The sequence below is a fragment of the Salvelinus fontinalis genome, chromosome 21 (genome assembly GCF_029448725.1).
Source record: "Salvelinus fontinalis isolate EN_2023a chromosome 21, ASM2944872v1, whole genome shotgun sequence".
In the NCBI taxonomy this organism is placed as follows: domain Eukaryota; kingdom Metazoa; phylum Chordata; class Actinopteri; order Salmoniformes; family Salmonidae; genus Salvelinus; species Salvelinus fontinalis.
This window is the reverse complement of record NC_074685.1, coordinates 652,414-676,479: the sequence shown is the minus strand read 5'-3', so window position 1 is coordinate 676,479 and position 24,066 is coordinate 652,414. Positions and strand designations below refer to the sequence as shown.

General features: G+C 45.2%; 1 protein-coding gene across 2 annotated transcripts in view; it reads right to left on the bottom strand.

The window, feature by feature from the left end:
- LOC129818033 (ras-related protein Rab-27B-like) overlaps positions 1 to 24,066 on the bottom strand; it is an 87,301-nt gene that overhangs the window by 19,294 nt on the left and 43,941 nt on the right. The window contains exon 2 of one of the 2 annotated variants that reach the window (XM_055873559.1): positions 20,477 to 20,737. In XM_055873559.1, coding sequence (XP_055729534.1) covers positions 20,477 to 20,589 — 113 coding nt within the window. In that variant the 5' untranslated portion in view covers positions 20,590 to 20,737. The remainder of the gene's footprint in view (positions 1 to 20,476; positions 20,738 to 24,066) is intronic. The other variant, XM_055873560.1, reaches the window with a different exon arrangement.

The following is a 24,066-nucleotide window of genomic DNA, read 5'->3' as shown; positions in this document are numbered from 1 at the left end:
ACATCATTAATGTGTTGAAGTCTGAAGGAATGTCTTGACCAGAGACCTGACACATCATTAATGTGTTGAAGTCTGAAGGAATGTCAGCATAGTGTTGGCTGTTTTATACATCTCAAGTAGCCTACAGTGAAATGAGTTCCTTAGTAACAGGACCAATCATTGTCAACCTATAAAACCAATCATGTCACAGCCCAGACTGACCTTACACATTGAATTAAATCAAATCTAATTTTATTGGTCACATACACATGGTTAGCAGATGTTATTGTGAGTGTAGTGAAATGCTTGTGCTTCTAGTTCCGACAGTGCAGTAATATCTAACAAGTAATCTAACAAATCCACAACAACTACCTAATACACACAAAACTAAGTAAAGGAATGAATAAGAATATATAAATACAAATATATGGATGAGCAATGACAGAGCGGCATAGGCAAGATGTATAGATAGTATAAAATACAGTATATACATATGAGATGAGTAATGTAAGATTTGTATACATTATTATATATATATTTTTTGTAAACATTATTAAAGTGACTAGTGTTCCATTTATTAAAGTGGCCAATGATTTGAGAGTCTATCTAGGCAGCAGCCTCTCTGTGTTAGTGGTGGCTGTTTAACCGTCTGATGGCCTTGAGATAGAAGCTGTTTTTCCAATCTCTCGGTCCCAGCTTTGATGCACCTGTACTGACCTCGCCTTCTGGATGATAGCGGGGTGAACAGGCAGTGGCTCGGGTGGTTGTTGTCCTTGATCTTTTTGGCCTTCCTGTGACATCAGGTTCTGTAGGTGTCATGGAGGGCAGGTAGTTTGCCCCCGGTGATGCGTTGTGCAGACCTCACTACCCTCTGGAGAGCCTTGCGGTTGTGGGCGGTGCTGTTGTCGTACCAGGCGGTGATACAGCCCGACAGGATGCTCTCGATTGTGCATCTGTAAAAGTTTGTGAGGGTTTTAGGTGACAAGCCAAATTTCTTCTGCCTCCTGAGGTTGAAGAGGCGCTGTTGTGCCTTCTTCACCACGCTGTCTGTGTGGGTGGACCAATTCAGATTGTCTGTGGTGTACCGAGGAACCTGAAGCTTTCCACCTTCTCCACTACTGTCCCGTCGATGTGGACAGGGGCGGTGCTCCCTCTGCTGTTTCCTGAAGTCCACAATCATCTCCTTTGTTTTGTTGACGTTTAGTGAGAGGTTGTTTTCCTGACACCACACTCCGAGGGCCCTCACCTCCTCCCTGTGGGCCGTCTCGTCGTTGTTGGTAATCAAGCCCACTACTGTTGTGTCGTCTGCAAACTTGATGAATGAGTTGGAGGCGTGCATAGCCACGCAGTCATGGGTGAACAGGAAGTACAGGAGGGGGTTGAGAACGCACCCTTGTGGGGCCCCAGTGTTGAGGATCCGCGGAGTTCAGGTGTTTTCTACCTTCACCACCTGGGGGGCCAGGAACCAATTGCACAGAGCGGGGGGGTTGAGACCCAGGGCCTCAAGCTTAATGATGAGCTTGGAGGGTATTATTCTGAGGCATTCCTACATATGTATTCCTCTTGTCCAGATGAGATAATAATCCCCAGTTTACAATTGGCTCATTCATCCCCCTCCTCTCCCCTGTAATTATTCCCCAGGTCGTTGCTGCAAATGAGAACGTGTTCTCAGTCAACTTACCTGGTAAAATAACGGTAAAATAAAATAAAATAAATAAATAAATAAATAAATAGGGCATGTGTTTGTCTGTTTTGCATGTTTTTAAGGAGACACGATTAGATTTCCATTAGTCATGTCTCTCAGAACCTTCTCATGACATGAACTTTGTTGATGTTTGTGGTTCCACGTGAGCTACTAAACTAGACCAGAGAGTAATTTGTTAACAGGAGATGAGATGACTGTCTACATTAGTGTGCCACTATTCTTGTTCTGATCAAATCACGTTTTGTCTGATCTAGACCAGAGATCTGTATTGTATGATTGATCACGTTAGATTTTATTGGATCAAATAAAGTTGTGTTTGTTATTATGACGTTGGGGCCGTTTCGTTTCGGTCTGTTTCTTTACTGACCCCAGGCCAGTTCCCCGTTGTCTGTTTTGACAAACCTTTACTGACCCCAGGCCAGTTCCCAGTTGTCTGTTTTGACAAACCTTTACTAGTACCTTTAAAGTATCTATAGAACACCATCCCAACCGTGAAGCACGGGGGTAGCAGCATCATGTTGTGGGGGTGCTTTGCTGCAGGAGGGACTGGTGCACTTCACAAAATAGATGGCATCATGAGGCTGGAAAATTATGTGGATATATTGAAAAATAGATGGCATTATGATGGAGGAAAATTACGTGGATGTATTGAAGCAACATCTCAAGATATCAGTCAGGATGTTAAAGCTTGGTCGCAAATGGGACTTCCGAATGGAAAATGACCCCAAACATACTTCCAAAGTTGTGGCAAAATGGCTTAGGGACAACAAAGTCAAGATATTGGAGTGGCCATCACAAAGCCCTGACCTCAATCCCATAGAAAATTTGTGGGCAGAACTGAAAAAGCGTGTGCGAGCAAGGAGGCCTACAAACCTGACTCAGTTACACCAGCTCTGTCAGGAGGAATGGGACAAAATTCACCCAACTTATTGTGGGAAGCTTGTGGAAGGCTACCTGAAATGTTTGACCCAAGTTAAACAATGTAAAGGCAATGCTACCAAATACTAATTGAGTGTATGTAAACTTCTGACCAACTGGGAATGTGATGAAAGAAATAAAATCTGAAATAAATCATTCTCTCTACTATTATTCTGACATTTCACATTCTTAAAATAAAGTGGTAATCCTAGCAGACCTAAAACAGGGAATTTTTACTAGGATTAAATGTCCGCAATTGTGAAAAACTGAGTTGAAATGTATTTGGCTAAGGTGTATGTTAACTTGCGACTTCAACTGTATATATATATATATATATATATATATTATGCTATGGGTCAGAGGTTAGATGTTAGACTGTGGCCTTCTGGGAAAGAGCCTGGGAGCGCCAGCCACTGGGTGGGTAGAGAGGGCGTATCGGGGGAAACCGCGTGTGTGTTATGTACTATCCGATGTGATCTCTCTCAGAAGGGGTGGCACATGATATCATCCCCATCAGTTGCTCCTCTCGTTGGATGGGAGAGCAGACACTTCTACTGACTGTACTGTGTTTAACCACCCCCAGATACCACGGTATCATTATCAATTCACTCTACATAGACAGTTCATTGTGAGGAAAGGAACAGAGTCCATCTACGTGGCCAGAGTTCTGTAGAGTAGTCAACTTGAATCTCAGAAGGTTCCACATACATCATGTGTTAATTACAAGTTGCTTTGGATGACACTGTCAAATTACCATATTATTAGTGGTAAAACAAAGTTATCAGATCCCAAATGGCCTTTAGGTCCCCAAAGAGGGGGCCCCTTGGTTTAGCTTTAGTGGCTCAGTCATGTCCCTGTTCCTGTTGTGCGTCTAGTCTGTTTGTTTGCCTCACTGACCCCGTGGATTATATTTAGACCAGAAGATCATGAGACTCCAATTCACTCCGTAGAGAGAGAGAAAGAGTGAGACGAGAGAGAGAAAGAGAAAAAGAGAGACGAGAGAGAGAGAAAGAGAGAGACGAGAGAGAGAGAGCGAGAGAGAGAGAGACAGAGAGAGACGAGAGAGAAAGAGAGAGACGAGAGAGAGAGAGAGAGAGAGAGAGAGAGAGAGAGAGAGAGAGACAGAGAGACAGAGAGAGAGACAGAGACAAGAGAGAGAGAGAGAGAGACAGAGAGAGACAGAGAGAGAGAGACAGAGACGAGAGAGAGACAGAGAGACGAGAGAGACAGAGAGAGACAGAGAGAGACGAGAGAGACAGAGAGAGAGAGAGAGAGAGAGAGAGAGAGAGACGAGAGAGAGAGAGACAGAGAGAGACGAGAGAGAGAGAGAGAGAGAGAGACAGAGAGACAGAGAGACAGAGAGACAGAGAGACAGAGAGAGAGACAGAGACAAGAGAGAGAGAGAGAGAGACAGAGAGAGACAGAGAGAGAGAGACAGAGACGAGAGAGAGACAGAGAGACGAGAGAGACAGAGAGAGACAGAGAGAGACGAGAGAGACAGAGAGAGAGAGAGAGAGAGAGAGAGAGACGAGAGAGAGAGAGACAGAGAGACGAGAGAGACGAGAGAGACAGAGAGAGACAGAGAGAGAGAGAGACGAGAGACAGAGAGACGAGAGAGAGAGAGATAGAGAGAGAGAGACAGAGAGACAGAGACAAGAGAGAGAGAGAGAGAGACAGAGAGAGACAGAGAGAGAGAGACAGAGACGAGAGAGAGACAGAGAGACGAGAGAGACAGAGAGAGACAGAGAGAGACGAGAGAGACAGAGAGAGAGAGAGAGAGAGAGAGAGAGAGAGACGAGAGAGAGAGAGACAGAGAGACGAGAGAGACAGAGAGAGACAGAGAGAGAGAGAGACGAGAGACAGAGACAGAGAGACGAGAGAGAGAGACAGAGACAGAGACAGAGAGAGAGAGAGAGAGAGCTGGAGGGCAACAGCACGGCACCACCTTATTTCCCAGCTGTCCAAGCAGTTCTTTTAAAAACACATTTAGGAAAAGTTGCTGAGACGGGGGAGGGGAGGGAGGATGACTTTCACCACAGCAGAGTAATTAGAATCTTAAAATCACATAACAGTTCAAAAACATATCTGGCAGTTCTATGTTGTTGTTAAACCAGCCCCCTGAGCCCCCTCGTCCACAGGAGGATGTTGTTAAACCAGCCCCCTGAGCCCCCTCGTCCCCAGGAGGATGTTGTTAAACCAGCCCCCTGAGCCCCCTCGTCCCCAGGAGGATGTTGTTAAACCAGCCCCCTGAGCCCCCTCGTCCCCAGGAGGATGTTGTTAAACCAGCCCCCTGAGCCCCCTCGTCCCCAGGAGGATGTTGTTAAACCAGCCCCCTCGTCCCCAGGAGGATGTTGTTAAACCAGCCCCCTGAGCCCCCTCGTCCCCAGGAGGATGTTGTTGTTAAACCAGCCCCCTGAGCCCCCTCATCCCCAGGAGGATGTTGTTAAACCAGCCCCCTGAGCCCCCTCGTCCCCAGGAGGATGTTGTTAAACCAGCCCCCTGAGCCCCCTCGTCCCCAGGAGGATGTTGTTAAACCAGCCCCCTGAGCCCCCTCGTCCCCAGGAGGATGTTGTTGTTAAACCAGCCCCCTGAGCCCCCTCGTCCCCAGGAGGATGAGAAGTATACCCGTCTATGGAGCCATTGTCAGAGGAATCAGGACGTCCTGAGGATGTGATCAGCGGACCTCACTGTCCCTCAGGGGACCCCCCCGTGCGTAGTCAGTAGCAGTAGGAGTCCGGCGATTGCACTGAGCCTTCCTTCTGTACAAACACATCTACGGTCTCACTTGATGTACACCAAAATAACCCAATGAGTCTGTGCGATTACGATCACCGATCGATTGTCTTACGATTAGGTTTAAAGGTTCATTACTGGACATCTACAAACCCTCTATTTGTGAATATCGACATGAAGAAATACCATTTTCTATTTGAGTCGTTTCTGTATAGATGGGATCAAACCATTATGTTCCAACAGGAGATGCAATACGAGTCTGTCATGTGAAATGAGGTAGTCCCTGTTGGATTTGAGAATGAGGAAATTGATTTACTATGTCCATTTCCCTTTCCACTCGTGGGTCCTTTTCTTGTGAATAAGCTAGTGAAGAGAGCTGTTAAGAAGAGGAATATGAATCAACAAGATACTTGAGGTCCCCACTGAACAACAATGGTGCAGTCAGACAGGGTCTGCGTTACAAAATGGCACCCTATTCCTCATTGGTCTCTGGCCAAAGGTAGGGCACTATATAGGTCTCTGGCCAAAGGTAGGGCACTATATAGGTCTCCGGCCAAAGGTAGGGCACTATATAGGTCTCCGGCCAAAGGTAGGGCACTATATAGGTCTCCGGCCAAAGGTAGTGCACTATATAGGTCTCCGGCCAAAGGTAGTGCACTATATAGGTCTCCGGCCAAAGGTAGGGCACTATATAGGTCTCTGGCCAAAGGTAGGGCACTATATAGGTCTCCGGCCAAAGGTAGTGCACTATATAGGTCTCCGGCCAAAGGTAGGGCAGTATATAGGGGAAATGGAGCCGTTTGGGAAGCAGCCAGTGTGATTCAGGCAGAAGGTTTGAGACAGCAGTGAAGAAGGCAGGGTGCTGGTTTGAAGGTTCTCCAGATGCATCCCATTACATTTCTCCACCTCCAGCCGTTGGCTACAGAACAGAACTCTACATCTGGAAATGTGTGCAACAGTGATTAGATGAGAGAAGTATTGGCCTATGGAGGCTGGCTCCTATTGTTTTACTAGCAGACAATTTATTACTACAAACAGTAGCTATAGTACACAGTGGTACAATGAAATTCTGAAACACATTAAAACTTTAACGCGCCATGGAGAGGGGTGGGTTTGAATTGACGTCTCGTTCAATTTTGTAATGGAAATACACAAGACAGCTCTTGTAAAATAGATTTTACATTTCCTTGTTAGATAAGGCAACGTCAACACAAATGATGCAATTTGTAATTGTTTTTAATAACCTGCCCAGGGACTGCGGCTGAAGATTAGCCGGCTGGCTAAAACCGGCACTTTTACTGAAACGTTGATTAATGTGCACTGTCCCTTTAAAAAATAAACATGAACTCAAACAGGAAGCCCACTTTTCAAATAAAAGACATTCTGAACACTGTCTGATCTTGATAAGCTACTAAACATAATAAACACTGCTGCCAGTCTGAACAAACTAGTTCTGGATTTTAATAGCAGGTAGCCTAGTAGTTAGATTGTTGGACAAGTAACCGAAAGGTTTGCTGGATCGAATCCCCGAGCTGACAAGATAAAAATCTGTTGTTCTGCCCCTTGAACAAGGCATTTAACCCACTGTTCCCCCTGTAGGCCATCATTGTAAATAAGAATTTGTTTTTAACTGACTTGCCTAGTTAAATAAAAGGTTAAATAAATAAATTAAATAAACAAAGCCCTTACTACTGCCTCCATAGAGAGATCTATGGCTAACACCAGTCCCTCTACTGCCTCCATAGAGAGATCTATGGCTATCTACCAACACCAGTCCCTCTACTGCCTCCATAGAGAGATCTATGGCTATCTACCAACACCAGTCCCTCTACTGCCTCCATAGAGAGATCTATGGCTAACACCAGTCCCTCTACTGCCTCCATAGAGAGATCTATGGCTAACACCAGTCCCTCTACTGCCTCCATAGAGAGATCTATGGCTATCTACCAACACCAGTCCCTATACTGCCTCCATAGAGAGATCTATGGCTATCTACCAACACCAGTCCCTCTACTGCCTCCATAGAGAGATCTATGGCTATCTACCAACACCAGTCCCTCTACTGCCTCCATAGAGAGATCTATGGCTATCTACCAACACCAGTCCTTCTACTGAACTGCTTCTGAATAGTGAATTGCTGAAATCAGTGGATTTTTCCTAGACCTCGATCGTGCATCTGTAACAGAAACAGAGTCCTTATCCTACACACCAACATCTGATTTGCGGCCACAGTTAAAATTTGATTTGATTTGATTTACCACGATCAGGAAATGGTTCATCCTGTTGAAAAGGAAGCCGTAGACAGCAAGTTATTTCTCATTGATGTTTCTGATGTCTTATCAAATCAACAATGTATTGGTCACGTACACATGATTAGCAGATGTTATTGTGAATGTAGAGAAATGCTTGTATCTTCAAATGTCAGTGATTCAAAAGAAGCGTTAAAACGGAGACATTAAAACAACAAACAACAAAATAGGTTATTATCGTTCCATCGACTGAGAATGAAACATTAAAATTGTCAACAATATTGTTCGTGAATAATGATGAGTGAGAAAGTTAGACGCACAAATATCATACCCTCAAGACATGCTAACCTCTCGCCATTACAATAACAGGGGAGGTTAGCATTTTATATCATACCCCCACGACATGCTAACCTCTCACCATTACAATAACAGGGGAGGTTAGCATTTTATATCATACCCTCAAGACATGCTAACCTCTCGCCATTACAATAACAGGGGAGGTTAGCATTTTATATCATACCCTCAAGACATGCTAACCTCTCACCATTACAATAACAGGGGAGGTTAGCATTTTATATCATACCCTCAAGACGTGCTAACCTCTCACCATTACAATAACAGGGGAGGTTAGCATTTTTGGTGGGGTATGGTATTTATGCCTCTGTAATTTTCTCACGATTCATTCAGGACTAATCCGTAACCATGGTAGCATCCACATGAATGTAGAAGCGTTTAGAAACATCTTCTATTCTTATTTACAATAAAAAAAGGACTCCAAAATGACACAATACATTATTTACCATTCATTTCTACTGGGTATAAAATAATCTGAAACACAAACAAAAACAGCAAATGCATCCAACACGTTTGTAGAGTCACAAGCCTGGCGTACATCAGAAGAGCTATTAGGCCAACACTAACAGAGCATCTCTCTGTGTTGACAGACAGTCCTATACGTCGACCACAGCTTCTATAGGAGGCTCCTTGCTGGTCTTATTCATTAAGCCTACAAACAGAAGCCCCAACCTTGGGAACTATCTGAACCTACACTTTATTTAAAAAAAAAAAATCGTTTTCATTTGTTATTGCACTAATGAATACGACCTGCGTTGACAGCTTTCTAAATTCTCACACACTCTCTCTCACACACACTCTCACACACACTCTCACACACACTCTCACACACACTCTCACACACACTCTCACTCTCACTCTCACTCTCACTCTCACTCTCACTCACTCACCATTCAGCCTCTATACAGAAGCCTTAAACCGGTAAGCTAAATAGGAGACATCCATCCTCCTGGTTGGACTGAGCTGTCATGAATTCTAGGAAGTGAATTCTCTATTAGGGAAGAGGTTATCTACGGGGAAGGTCTCTACGGGGAAGGTCTCTACGGGGAAGGTCTCTACGGGGAAGGTCTCTACGGGGAAGGTCTCTACGGGGAAGGTCTCTACGGGGAAGGTCTCTACGGGGAAGGTCTCTACGGGGAAGGTCTCTACGGGGAAGGTCTCTACGGGGAAGCGTGCATACCCAAACAGTCACCTAAGGCTCAGACTAACAGCATAATGATCTCTCATCTGTCTGCATTATCTCAAGCCTGTGTTTGTGTGCATGGATGTGGATGTGTGTGTGTGTGTGTGTGCATTTGCGTGAGTGTGATCCTATCTGACGAGTTGACATTATTCTGCATTTTTTTTCCCAGAACAGAAGTGTAATGATTATTGGATCGCTACATCTGAGGCACTGAAGGCTGGAGAGATTGGTGGTTACGGCTTCGAGCTGATTTCTGCAGTGAAGCAGGCTGTGGGGCTACAGGAGCTATTGATTGCTGTGGCTGGCTGTAGCCTCCGGGAGGACCGGTCTGGGAAGTGTCTGTGTGTTTGTGCGTATGGCACATTCCCACTGCTGATCGCTTTAGAATTTCAGGAGAGCCGTTTCTCTCATCACTGCGACAGTCAATACTGCTATCTGGCCCCTGATTATAAATACTAAAACAGACATGTGTCAACCCCACATGCTCAATGCCAATAAACATTTGTCCAGATTCAAAAAAAAAAAAAATGCTTTCATTGATCTAGTTCAACAAGAAAAATCTTCAAGTTGTCAAGTCTACTGTAGGAGTCGACCTAACCTAGAGTCAGTCAATTACCCCAAGAAAGAGAGGTGAATTGTTCCAGGGAAACAATAATAACTTGTAGCGTACCTGACATGACAACAGGTTGATAGAAGGACAAACAGAAAGGTCTCTTTTCAAAAAAGCACCCCCCAAAACAGGGATCAGGTGGCCTTTCAAAGGGATTAGACCACTTTCAGCAGCTCCGACTCAGCGTGGAAGGTTTGTGAGTGAGTCCCCTCTCCATCTCCCTGCTATCCCTGAGCCCCGTGGAGTAGAAGGCAGGAGGGTGAACTAATACCTGTAGCAGCAGCAGCAGCTCCAGTCAGACAAAAAGGTTATCAGTGCTGGAGGTCAACCTGGGAGATCGATCTAACACAGAGGGAGAGACGCCGGGACCAAGGTGGACCGGGACCAGGGTGGACCGGGGTGGACCAGGGCGGACCAGGGTGGACCAAGGTGGACCGGGGTGGACCAGAGCGGACTAGGGTCGTTCAAGGTGGACCAGAGCGGACCAGGGTCGATCAAGGTGGACCAGGGCGGACCAAGGTTGACCAGGGCGGACCAAGGTGGACCGGGACCAAGGTGGACCAGAGCGGACCAGGGCGGACCGGGGTGGACCAGAGCGGACCAGGGTTTATCAAGGTGGACCAGCGCGGACCAAGGTGGACCAGGGCGGACCAGCGTCGATCAAGGTGGACCAGGGCGGACCAGCGTCGATCAAGGTGGACCAGGGTCGATCAAGGTGGACCAGGGTGGACGTTAGTACAGTGGTGAAAATAAGGAAGTATGTTCCGGCATCCCAAAATAATAAATATAGTGTGGGTAAATATAGAGTGGGTAATATAGTGTGGGTAATATAGTGTGGGTAATATAGTGTGGGTAAATATAGTGTGGGTAAATATAGTGTGGGTAAATATAGTGTGGGTAATATAGTGTGGGTAATATAGTGTGGGTAATATAGTGTGGGTAAATAGTGTGGGTAATATAGTGTGGGTAAATATAGTGTGGGTAAATATAGTGTGGGTAAATATAGTGTGGGTAATATAGTGCGGGTAAATACAGTGCGGGTAAATATAGTGCGGGTAAATACAGTGCGGGTAAATACAGTGCGGGTAAATATAGTGCGGGTAATATAGTGTGGTTAAATATAGTGTGGGTAAATATAGTGCGGGTAATATAGTGCGGGTAATATAGTGCGGGTAAATATAGTGCGGGTAAATATAGTGCGGGTAAATATAGTGCGGGTAATATAGTGCGGGTAATATAGTGTGGGTAAATATAGTGTGGGTAAATATAGTGTGGGTAATATAGTGTGGGTAATATAGTGTGGGTAAATATAGTGTGGGTAAATATAGTGCGGGTAATATAGTGCGGGTAATATAGTGCGGGTAATATAGTGCGGGTAAATATAGTGCGGGTAAATATAGTGTGGGTAATATAGTGTGGGTAAATATAGTGTGGGTAAATATAGTGTGGGTAAATATAGTGTGGGTAAATATAGTGTGGGTAATATAGTGTGGGTAATATAGTGTGGGTAATATAGTGTGGGTAATATAGTGTGGGTAATATAGTGTGGCTAATATAGTGTGGGTAAATATAGTGTGGGTATGCCGTATCGGTAGCACAGTAGGCTACTACACCACGATCAATCATTACCTCATGTCAGGGGCCTGATACATTAGCGAATGTACTTTGAAACGGGCGGTATAGACTACGCTCCAAAATGCGACGTGGTTCAACGAGAACACTGAAAATATGTGTAACAGTTTAACTTTACGGCGTCCCCTCGCCCCGACCCGGGCGCGAACCAGGGACCCTCTGCACACATCAACAACTGACACCCACGAAGCGTCGTTACCCATCGCTCATCGCTCCACGGCCCTTGCAGAGCAAGGGGAAACCCTACTCCAGGTCTCAGAGCAAGTGACGTAACCGATTGAAATTCTATTAGCGCGTACCCGCTAACTAGCTAGCCATTTCACATCCGTTACATATGCCAACTCAGATATGAGTGGCTGACATCTAATGTCATTAGGACTACTTTTTTTGGTGTTTGGTGTAAAAGACGTCTCTCCATTCACCACTGTTTTGGAGGCTGGAAATATGTTGAGAGTGGACTAACGTGTGTGGGTTAACCAAGTAAATGGGCCCTTTGACGATCAGACGAAAACATCACGACTGGTTGTGTTTATGCCACAATAAAAAAAAGGTAATACATTTTAAAAGTGAAATGACTCATCTTTACGACTAGGCCCACAGAAATCCCACTGAATTAATCAGGGGTTCTATGTAATTCTATGATTAGGCCCATTACATTTTCCAGGAGGTCCCATACCGGGAAGAAAATACATCTTCTTCCACCTCTGGGTGTTTGTGTGTGTGTGTGTGTGTGTGTGTGTATGTGTGTATGTGTGTATGTGTGTGTGTGTGTATTATCCGAGGTTCCCTGCTATCCCTTGACCCCACGGGGTTTCCCCTCACAGGGCAGGGGGTGGGCTGCCATCAGGGCAGGGGGTGAACTAACATCTGTTGCAGCAGCAGCTCCAGTCAGACAGAAAGGTTAGCGGTGCAGGAAGTCAACCTGGGAGATCGATCTAACACAAAGCCCAATATAAAACGCATATCCTGAGAGAGAAAGGCTGGTAAAAGGGACACGGAGAAACAGAGGACAGGGTAAATAGCCTATACTCACACAGTCCTCTGATAACCAGGAGAAGCAACTGCCTGTCCCTCCTCCCTCACCAGGTACCCTGTCTACTCTCCCTCACCTGGTACTGACAGTAACTGCCTGTCCCCCCTCCCTCACCTGGTACTGACAGTAACTGCCTGTCCCCTCTCCCTCACCTGGTACTGACAGTAACTGCCTGTCCCCCTCTCCCTCACCTGGTACTGATAGTAACTGCCTGTCCCCCCCCCCCCCTCACCTGGTACTGACAGTAACTGCCTGTCCCCCCTCCCTCACCTGGTACTGACAGTAACTGCCTGTCCCCCCTCCCTCACCTGGTACTGACAGTAACTGCCTGCCCCCCCCCCGTCACCTGGTACTGACAGTAACTGCCTGTCCCCCCTCCCTCACCTGGTACTGACAGTAACTGCCTGTCCCCCCTCCCTCACCTGGCACTGACAGTAACTGCCTGTCCCCCTCCCTCACCTGGTACTGACAGTAACTGCCTGTCCCTCCTCCCTCACCTGGTACTGACAGTAACTGCCTGCCCCCCCCCCCCCCCCTCCCTCACCTGGTACTGACAGTAACTGCCTGTCCCCCTCCCTCACCTGGTACTGACAGTAACTGCCTGTCCCTCCTCCCTCACCTGGTACTGACAGTAACTGCCTGTCCCCTCTCCCTCACCTGGTACTGACAGTAACTGCCAAATCACAAGGTGAGGGATTGAAAACCGGACTGTCAATCATTTTGACCTTTGTGAAAAAAAATCTCTTAAATCTGAGCAACTGTATTGTTTTCCACATTTTTTCTCAGCAAAAAAATTTACTTTCCTTTTTTCAGGACCCTGTCTTTCAAAGGTAATTTGTAAAAATCCAAATAACTTCACAGATCTTCATTGTAAAGGGTTTAAAAACTGTTTCCCATGCTTGTTCAATGAACCATAAACAATTAATGAACCATAAACAATTAATGAACATGCACCTGTGGAACAGTCGTTTAGACACTAACAGCTTACAGACGGTAGGCAATTAAGGTCACAGTTATGAAAACTTAGGACACTAAAGAGGCCTTTCTACTGACTCCAAAAGAAAGATGTCCAGGGTCCATGCTCATCTGCGTGAACGGCATGAGGACTGCAGATGTGTCCAGGGCAATACATTGCTATGTCCGTACTGTGAGATGCCTAAGACGGCGCTACAGGGAGACAGGATGGACAGCTGATCGTCCTCGCAGTGGCAGACAACGTGTAACAACACCTGCACAGGATTGGTACATCCGAACATCACACCTGCGGGACAGGTACAGGATGGCGACAACAACTGCCCGAGTTACACCAGGAACGCACAATCCCTCCATCAGTGCTCAGACTGTCCACAATAGGCTGAGAGAGGCTGGACTGAGGGCTTGTAGGCCTGTTGTAAGGCAGGTCCTCACCAGACATCACCGGCAACAACGTCGCCTATGGGCACAAACCCACCATCGCTGTACCAGACAGGACTGGCAAAAAGTGATCTTCACTGACGAGTCACGGTTTTGTCTCACCAGACCTGTTGGATCGGAGGGTGAGGGATAGGGCCATTCCCCCCAGAAATGTCCGGGAACTTGCAGGTGCCTTGGTGGAAGAGTGGGGTAACATCTCACATCAAGAACGGGCAAATCTGGTGCAGTCCATAAGGAGGAGATCCACTACAGTACTTAATGCAGCTGGTGGCCACACCAGATACTGACTGTTACTTTTGATTTTGACCACACCTTTGTTCAAGGACACATTATTCTATTTATGTTAGTCACATGTCTGTGGAACTTGCTCAGTTTGTCTCTCAGTTGTTGAATCTTATGTTCATACTAATATTTACACATGTTAAGTTTGCTGAAAATAAACGCAGTTGACAGTGAGTGAGAGGACGTTCCTTTTTTTGCTGAATATATATTAGTACCCCCACAACATGATGCTGCCACCCCCGTGCTTCACGGTTGGGATGGTGTTCTTCAGCTTGCAAGTCTCCCCCTTTTCCCTCCTAACATAACGATGGTCATTATGGCCAAACAGTTATATTTTTGTTTCATCAGACCAGAGGACATTTCTCCAAAAAGTACGATCTTTGTCCCCATGTGCAGTTGTAAACCGTAGTCTGGCTTTTTTAATGGCGGTTTTGGAGCAGTGGCTTCTTCCTTGCTGAGGGGCCTTTCTGGTTATGTCGATATAGGACTCAATTTACTGTGAATATAGATTATTTTGTACCTGTTTCCTCCAGTATCTTCACAAGGTCATTTGCTGTTGTTCTGGGATTGATTTGCACTTTTCGCACCAAAGTACGTTCATCTCTAGGAGACAGAACACGTCTCCTTCCTGAGCGGTATGGTGGCTGCGTGGTCCCATGGTGTTTATACTTGCGTACTATTGTTTGTACAGATGAACGTGGTACCTTCAGGCATTTGGAAATTGTTCCTAAGGATGAACCAGACTTGTGGAGGTCTACAATTTTGTTTCTGAGGTATTGGCTGATTTCTTTTGATTTTCCCATGATGTCAAGCAAAGAGGCACTGAGTTTGAAGGTAGGCCTTGAAATACATCCACAGGTACACCTCGAATTGACTCAAATGATGTCAATTAGACTATCAGAAGCTTCTAAAGCCATGACATTTTCTGGAATTTTCCAAGCTGTTTAAAGGCACAGTCAACTTAGTGTATGTAAACTTCTGACCCACTGGAATTGTGATACATTGAAATAATCTGTCTGTAAACAATTGTTAGAAAAATGACTTGTGTCATGCACAAAGTAGATGCTGATATTTGAAAATAAACCTTAACCTGACACAACAAATGATATTTTGGCAAAACAAACTAACAGTTAAAAATAAGTAATTAAATTAGCATATCTAGTAATGGCCAAAACTATAGTTTGTTAACAAGACATTTGTGGAATGGTTGAAAAACGAGTTTTAAATGACTCCAACGTAAGTTTATGTAAACTTCTGACTTCAACTGTATTTATGTACAGTGCTTTCGGAAAGTATTCAGACACCTTGACTTTTTCCCAATGTTTTAGGTTACAGCCTTATTCTAACATTTATTAAATCGTTTTCCGCCCTCCTCGATCAATCAACCTACACACATAATGGCAAAGCGAAAACACATTTTTAGAAATATTTGCAAATGTATAAAAAAATAAAAAACATAATTTACATAAGTATTCAGACCCTTTGCTATGAAACTCAAAATTGAGCTCAGGTTCATTCTGTTTCCATTGATCATCCTTGAGATGTTTCATTATTTGGAAAGACACACACCTGTCTATATAAGGCCCCACAGTTGACAGTGCATGTCAGAACAAAAACCAAGCCACGAGGTCAAAGGAATTGTCCATCCGCTCTGAGACAGGATTGTGTTGAGGCACAGATCTGGGGAAGGGTACCAAAACATTTCTGCAGCACTGAAGGTCTCCAAGAACAAAGTGGCCTCCATCATTCTTAAATGGAAGATGTTTGGAACCACCAAGACTCTTCCTAGAGCTGGCCGCCCGGCCAAACTGAGCATTCGGAGGAGAAGGGCCTTGTTCAGCGAGGTGACCAAGAACCCGATTGTCACTCTGACAGAGCTCCAGAGTTCCTCTGTGGAGATGGGAGAACCTTCCAGAAGGACAACCATCTCTGCAGCACTCCACCAATCAGGCCTTTATGGTAGTGGCCAGACGGAAGCCACTCCTCAGTAAAAGGGACATGACAGCCCACTTTGAGTTTGTCAAAAGGCACCTAAAGACTCTCAGACCATCAGAAACAAGATGCTCTGGTCTGATGAAACCAAGATTCACGTCTGGAGGAAATCTGTCACCATCCCTACGGTGAAGCATGGTGGTGGCAGCATTATGCTGTGGGGATGTTTTTCAGCGGCAGGGACTGGGAGACTAGTCAGGATTGAGGGAAAGCTAAACGGAGCAAAGTACAGAGAGATCCTTGACGAAAACCTGCTCCAGAGCGCTCAGGACCTCTGACTGGGGCGAAGGTTCACCTTCCAACAGGACAACGATCCTAAGCACACAGCCAAGACAACGATGGAGTGGCTGAGCGACAAGTATCTGAATGTCCTTGAGTGGCCCAGCCAGAGCTCGGACTTGAATCCGATCGAACATCTCTGGAGACCTGAAAATAGCTGTGCAGCGACGCCCCATCCAACCTGACAGAGCTTGAGAGAATCTGCAGAGAAGAATGGGAGAAACTCCCCAAATACAGGTGTGCCAGGCTTGTAGCGTCATACCCAAGAAGACTCGTGGCTGTTATCGCTGCCAAAGGTGCTTCAACAAAGTACTGAGTAAAGGGTCTGAATACTTATGTAATTATTATTATTTATGAATTTGCAAAAAATTCTAAAAAACAGTTTTTGCTTTGTCACTATGGGGTAGATGGATAATAAAACATTTTTAAAAATATATACATTTTCAATTAAGGCTGAAACACAACAAAATGTGGAAAAAGTAAAGGGGTATGAATACTTTCTGATCTAATCTATAATATAGACCATTACAGGTGAACTGATCTAATCTATAATATAGACCACTACAGGTGAACTGATCTAATCTATAATATAGACCATTACAGGTGAACTGATCTAATCTATAATATAGACCATTACAGGTTAACTGATCTAATCTATAATATAGACCACTACAGATGAACTGATCTAATCTATAATATGGACCACTACAGGTGAACTGATCTAATCTATAATATAGACCACTACAGGTGAACTGATCTAATCTATAATATAGACCACTACAGGTGAACTGATCTAATCTATAATATAGACCACTACAGGTGAACTGATCTAATCTATAATATAGACCACTATAGGTGAACTGATCTAATCTATAATATAGACCACTACAGGTGAACTGATCTAATCTATAATATAGACCATTACAGGTGAACTGATCTAATCTATAATATAGACCATTACAGGTGAACTGATCTAATCTATAATATAGACCACTACAGGTGAACTGATCTAATCTATAATATGGACCACTACAGGTGAACTGATCTAATCTATAATATAGACCACTACAGGTGAACTGATCTAATCTATAATATAGACCACTACAGGTGAACTGATCTAATCTATAATATAGACCACTACAGGTGAACTGATCTAATCTATAATATAGACCACTACAGGTGAACTGATCTAATCTATAATATAGACCACTACAGGTGAACTGATCTAATCTATAATATAGACCACTACAGGTGAACTGATCTAATCTATAATATAGACCACTACAGGTGAACTGATCTAATCTATAATATAGACCACTACAGGTGAACTGATCTAATCTATAATATAGACCACTACAGGTGAACTGATCTAATCTATAATATAGACCACTACAGGTGAACTGATCTAATCTATAATATAGACCACTACAGGTGAACTGATCTAATCTATAATATAGACCACTATAGGTGAACTGATCTAATCTATAATATAGACCACTACAGGTGAACTGATCTAATCTATAATATAGACCACTACAGGTGAAATGATCTAATCTATAATATAGACCACTATAGGTTAACTCATCTAATCTCTCTAATCTACCATTATAGGTGAACTGATCTAATCTATAAAATAGGCTCCTGAGTGGTGCAGCGGTCTAAGGCCACTGCATCTCAGTGCAAGAAGCATCCCTGTAGTCCCTGGTTCGAATCCAGGCTGTATCACAGCCGGCCGTGATTGGGAGTCCCATAGGACGGCACACAAATTGGCCCGGCGTCGTCCGAGGTTTGGCCGGTGTTGGCCGTCATTGCAAATAAGAATTTGTTCTTAACTGACTTGCAAAGCTAAATAAATAAATAGGTGAATTAATTTAATTTATAATATAGACCATTTAGAAGTGAAGTGATTTAATCTATAATACACGCAGAAACAGCTTTAGTTTGTACACGCACGTCCCTGACAACATGCCAGCAGAGTACTGAGAAGCGTACGGTACATTTGTGGATATTTAATTCCGATACAGTAATGTTACGTCAATACAACAATGCTGCAAAGGGTTGATAACTAAACAAGTACATCCGCCCATAATTAAACTTGTTAAATCAACATGCAGCAACAACTGCAGGGGTGTGTTTGTCAAACAGCAGAGAAACGAGCTTCACCAACAGATGAACACACAACACACACACACACACACACACACAAGCAGTGAAACAACATTAGCAACAGATGAACACACAACACACACACAAACGCAGTGAAAACAACTTTAGCAACAGGGAAAAACAACACTTGTGGCTTAAGGTTCATTATTAGGTTGGGAGTAATTAGATCACTTTACAAGTCAATACTATTTAAATGAATTCGAACAAACCGCCTTTTCATAGGTTAGGAATAATTCGATAAATTTGCAAGTCAATAACATTTAAATGAATTAGAACAAACCATGCCTTTTCATAGAAACAAAGGTGAATTCTAAGTCCCAAATGGTGCGCCCTGTTCTACTCACGATTAGTGCTGAACACATTGACAATGAAATAACTAGAACCAGAAGCCCTGGTTAAAAGGAGTGCGCTATGTAGTGAACAGGGTTCCGTTTGGGACTCACAGAGTAAAACACGCTGTAGGGCTGTGACATCATGTCATGGGACCCGGGATTGTTTAGCCTAGCTATGTATGCATCCCAAATTCCTATTTAGGGCACTACTTTTGACCAGAGCCCTATGGCTCAGGTTAAACATACTGCTATGTAGGGAATAGGGTGACATTTGTATCAGCGGTTAAAAATCGGTCACAAACAAGTTCTTCTCGGTCTCCTCTTCTCTGAGAGATGAGCCACAAGCCTTTACTGTACACACACACAGAACAAAGTTTCTGGAGCCGACAGTAAAATCTGGAGCTACCCAAGCCTGATAACAGCCACTACTTAAACAAACAAAAAAAATTGTATAAATCAAGTTCAGGGACTGGTAATGAAATGGAAACTCAAACAGTAGCCCTAACTAATAAGTGCTCCACTAAAGAAATAGCATCTTTTCTCTAAATGTTTGCACCATATAAAAAAAGAGAAAACTGTAGGTATTCACTATCCTCACACTGAAAACCTGGAGGATAGCATGAGGGAGGAAGGGAGAGTCTCTGTAGGGACTACAGAAGTACCTACTTTATCACACAGCATTGCGTAATCCACAGTAAGTCAAACAGTTGTCAACATGTACAGATAGGGTGTGATCACATTCCTGCCTGTGACAGATGATCCGGTCTCAAACCAAAACGCAACTCTCAACAACTAGACGTCAGAACCTCTGTTCACAACTCGTTCACTAAACTCCCCTCTCTCCTTCACGCTAAAGTCCCCTCTCTCCTTCACGCTAAAGTCCCCTCTCTCCTTCACGCTAAAGTCCCCTCTCTCCTTCACGCTAAAGTCCCCTCTCTCCTTCACGCTAAAGTCCCCTCTCTCCTTCACGCTAAAGTCCCTTCTCTCCTTCACGCTAAAGTCCCCTCTCTCCTTCACGCTAAAGTCCCCTCTCTCCTTCACGCTAAAGTCCCCTCTCTCCTTCACGCTAAAGTCCCCTCTCTCCTTCACGCTAAAGTCCCCTCTCTCCTTCACGCTAAAGTCCCCTCTCTCCTTCACGCTAAAGTCCCTTCTCTCCTTCACGCTAAAGTCCCCTCTCTCCTTCACACTAAAGTCCCCTCTCTCCTTCACGCTAAAGTCCCCTCTCTCCTTCACGCTAAAGTCCCCTCTCTCCTTCACGCTAAAGTCCCCTCTCTCCTTCACGCTAAAGTCCCCTCTCTCCTTCACGCTAAAGTCCCCTTTCTCTTTCACACTAAAGTCCCCTCTCTCCTTCACACTAAAGTCCCCTCTCTCCTTCACGCTAAAGTCCCCTCTCTCCTTCACGCTAAAGTCCCCTCTCTCCTTCACGCTAAAGTCCCCTCTCTCCTTCACGCTAAAGTCCCCTTTCTCTTTCACACTAAACTCCCCTCTCTCCTTCCACCATCTATGTCAGCAAGGATACACACTTCTGACTCCAGAACCAACCAACCTCCACCTCCCTCTTCCTCTTCCTCTTCATTCTAGGTCAAGCCAGGGAGTAAAAACAGAGTCAGTCTTACCTTTTCTTTTTAGCTCTGTGTCCTTCACTTAAGCCAGTCCTCAACCCCAGTAGCAGCAGTATCTCCTCCAACCCCTCAGCCCTGTACAGTGAACCAGCTGACTGACCTAGCATCCAGCTGTAGCACCACGCTCTGCAGGCCACACCCCTGGCTGAAGGTTCCTCTTTATCCTCCCCCTCTTACGCTCCGTTTCTCTCTCGGTTTCCGTGTGTGTGAGGAAGAGGTGTGGCTGACGGCCCAGGAGGTGGGGCAAGGCTTACTCTAGAGCAAACACACATGAGCGTGGAGGTACACACACACAGAGAGAGAGAGAGAGAGTCTTTTTATTGCTTATATCACTTTTATTTATCTATTTCACTTACAATGTAAACATATGTTTCCCATGCCAATAAAGCCCCTTGAATTGAAAGAAAGAAAAATAGAAAGAAAGAGACCTAACCTCCTGTCAAATGTATGATCATATTAGAGAGACATATTTCACTCAGATTCCACAGATCCACAAAGAATTCGACGACAAATCCAATTTTGATAAACTCCCATATCTACTGGGTGAAATACCACAGTGTGTCATCACAGCAGCAAGATGTGTGACCTGTTGCCACAAGAAAAGGGCAACCAGTGAAGAACACACACCATTGTAAATACAACTCATATTTATGTTTATTTATTTTCCCTTTTGTACTTTAACTATTTGCACATCGTTACAACACTGTATATATATAATATGACATTTGTAATGTCTTTATTCTTTTGGAACTTCTGTGAGCGTAATATTTACTGTTCATTTTATTGTATATTTCACTTTTGTATATATTGGGCTACTCAAGGACATTCAGAGACTTGTACTGGAGCCACTCCTGCGTTGTCTTAGCTGTGTGCTTAGGGTGGTTGTCCTGTTAGAAGGTAAACCGACGCTCCAGTCTGAGGTCCTGAGCGCTCTTGAGCAGGTTTTGCTCTGTTCATCTTTCCCTCTGTGTCCTGACTAGTCTCCCAGTCCCTGCCTCTGGAAAACATCCCCGCAGCATGATGCAGCGACCACCATGCTTCACCGTAGGAATGGTGCCAGGTTTCCTCCAGACGTGACATTTGGCATTCAGGCAAAAGAGTTCAATCTTTGTTTCTTCCGACCAGAGAATCTTGTTTCTCATGGTCTGAGAGTCCTTTAGGTGCCTTTTGGCAAACTCCAAGCGGGCTGTCATGTGCCATTTCCTGAAGCGTGACTTCCGTCTGGCCACTCTACCATAAAGGCCTGATTGGTGGAGTGCTGCAGAAATGGTTGTCCTTCTGGAAGGTTCTCCCATTTAAACAGAGGAACTCTAGAGCTCTGTCAGAGTGACCATTGGGTTCTTGGTCACCTCCTTGAACAAGGTCTTTCTCCCCGGATCGCTCAGTTTGGCCGGGCAGCCAGCTCTAGGAAGACTCTTGCTGCTTCCAAACTTCTTCCATTGAAGAATGATGGAGGACACTGTATTCTTGGGGACCTTCAATACTGCAGGCAATTTTTGGCACCCTTCCCCAGCTCTGTGCCTCAACACAATCCTGTCTCGGAGCTCAATGGACAATTCCTTCGACCTCATGGCTTGGTTTTTCCTCTGACATGCACTGTCAATTGTGGGACCTTGCATAGACAGGTGTGTGCCTTTCCAAATCATGTCCAATCAATTGAATTTTGAAGGATGATCAATGGAAACAGGATGCACCTGAGCTCAATTTCGAGATTCATTGCAAAGGGTCTGAATAGTTCTGTAAATAAGGTACGTTTATATATATATATATATATTCACACACACATACACATACAGCACCAGAAATTTAGTTTGGAAACAGACTTATTTTAGGGTTTTTCTGTATTTTTACTATTTAAAAAATGTCTTCATCAAAACTATGAAATAGCACTTATGGAATCATGTAGTAACCAAAAAGGTGTTAAACAAATCAAAACATATTTGAGATTAGAGATTATTCAAAGTAGCCACCCATTGCCTTGATGACAGCTTTGAACACTCTTGACGAAGAGAGGCTTCAAAATAATAGGTACGAGTCCCTTAACCCCAGAGCTAACATGACAGAAGGGTAACGGTGGTCAGAGGAGAGAATCAGTGGAAATCCTAACATGATAAATAGATATTTACACTGCCATAGAGTTTCATACAAATCCAAATAGCTATAGGGGCTCCTGAGTGGCACAGCGGGTCTAAGGCACTGCATCTCAGTGCAAGAGGCGTCACTACAGTCTCTGGTTCGAATCCAGGCTGTGTCACATCCGGCCGTGATTGGGAGTCGCAAAGGGCGGCACACAATTGTCCCAGAGTCATCCGGGGTATACCGACATTTTAAATAAGAATTTGTTCTTAACTGCCTGGTTAGATGAAAACAAAACAATTCATGGTTTTTGGTCACATGACACTAGGTCACATGACACTCATCACAACAGAGGTTGGTTGGGAGCTGCTCATCACACCAGAGGTTGGTTGGGAGCTGCTCATCACACCAGAGGTTGGTTGGGGGTTGGGAGCTGCTCATCACACTAGAGGTTGGTTGGGGGTTGGGAGCTGCTCATCACACTAGAGGTTGGTTGGGGGCTGCTCATCACACCAGAAGTTGGTTGGGAGCTGCTCATCACACCAGAGGTTGGTTGGGAGCTGCTCATCGCACCAGAGGTTGGTTGGGAGCTGCTCATCACACCAGAGGTTGGTTGGGGGTTGGGGGCTGCTCATCACACCAGAGGTTGGTTGGGGGTTGGGAGCTGCTCATCACACCAGAGGTTGGTTGGGAGCTGCTCATCACACCAGAGGTTGGTTGGGAGCTGCTCATCACACCAGAGGTTGGTTGGGGGTTGGGGGCTGCTCATCACACCAGAGGTTGGTTGGGGGTTGGGAGCTGCTCATCACACCAGAAGTTGGTTGGGGGTTGGGGGCTGCTCATCACACTAGAGGTTGGTTGGGGGTTGGGAGCTGCTCATCACACCAGAGGTTGGTTGGGGGTTGGGAGCTGCTCATCACACCAGAGGTTGGTTGGGGGTTGGGAGCTGCTCATCACACCAGAGGTTGGTTGGGGGTTGGGGGCTGCTCATCACACCAGAGGTTGGTTGGGGGTTGGGGGCTGCTCATGACACCAGAGGTTGGTTGGGAGCTGCTCATCACACCAGAGGTTGGTTGGGAGCTGCTCATCACACCAGAGGTTGGTTGGGGGTTGGGAGCTGCTCATGACACCAGAGGTTGGTTGGGGGTTGGGGGCTGCTCATCACACCAGAGGTTGGTTGGGGGTTGGGAGCTGCTCATGACACCAGAGGCTGGTTGGGGGTTGGGAGCTGCTCATCACACCAGAGGTTGGTTGGGGGTTGGGGGCTGCTCATCACACCAGAGGTTGGTTGGGGGTTGGGGGCTGCTCATCACACCAGAGGTTGGTTGGGGGTTGGGAGCTGCTCATCACACCAGAGGTTGGTTGGGAGCTGCTCATGACACCAGAGGTTGGTTGGGGGTTGGGAGCTGCTCATCACACCAGAGGTTGGTTGGGAGCTGCTCATGACACCAGAGGTTGGTTGGGGGTTGGGAGCTGCTCATCACACTAGAGGTTGGTTGGGGGTTGGG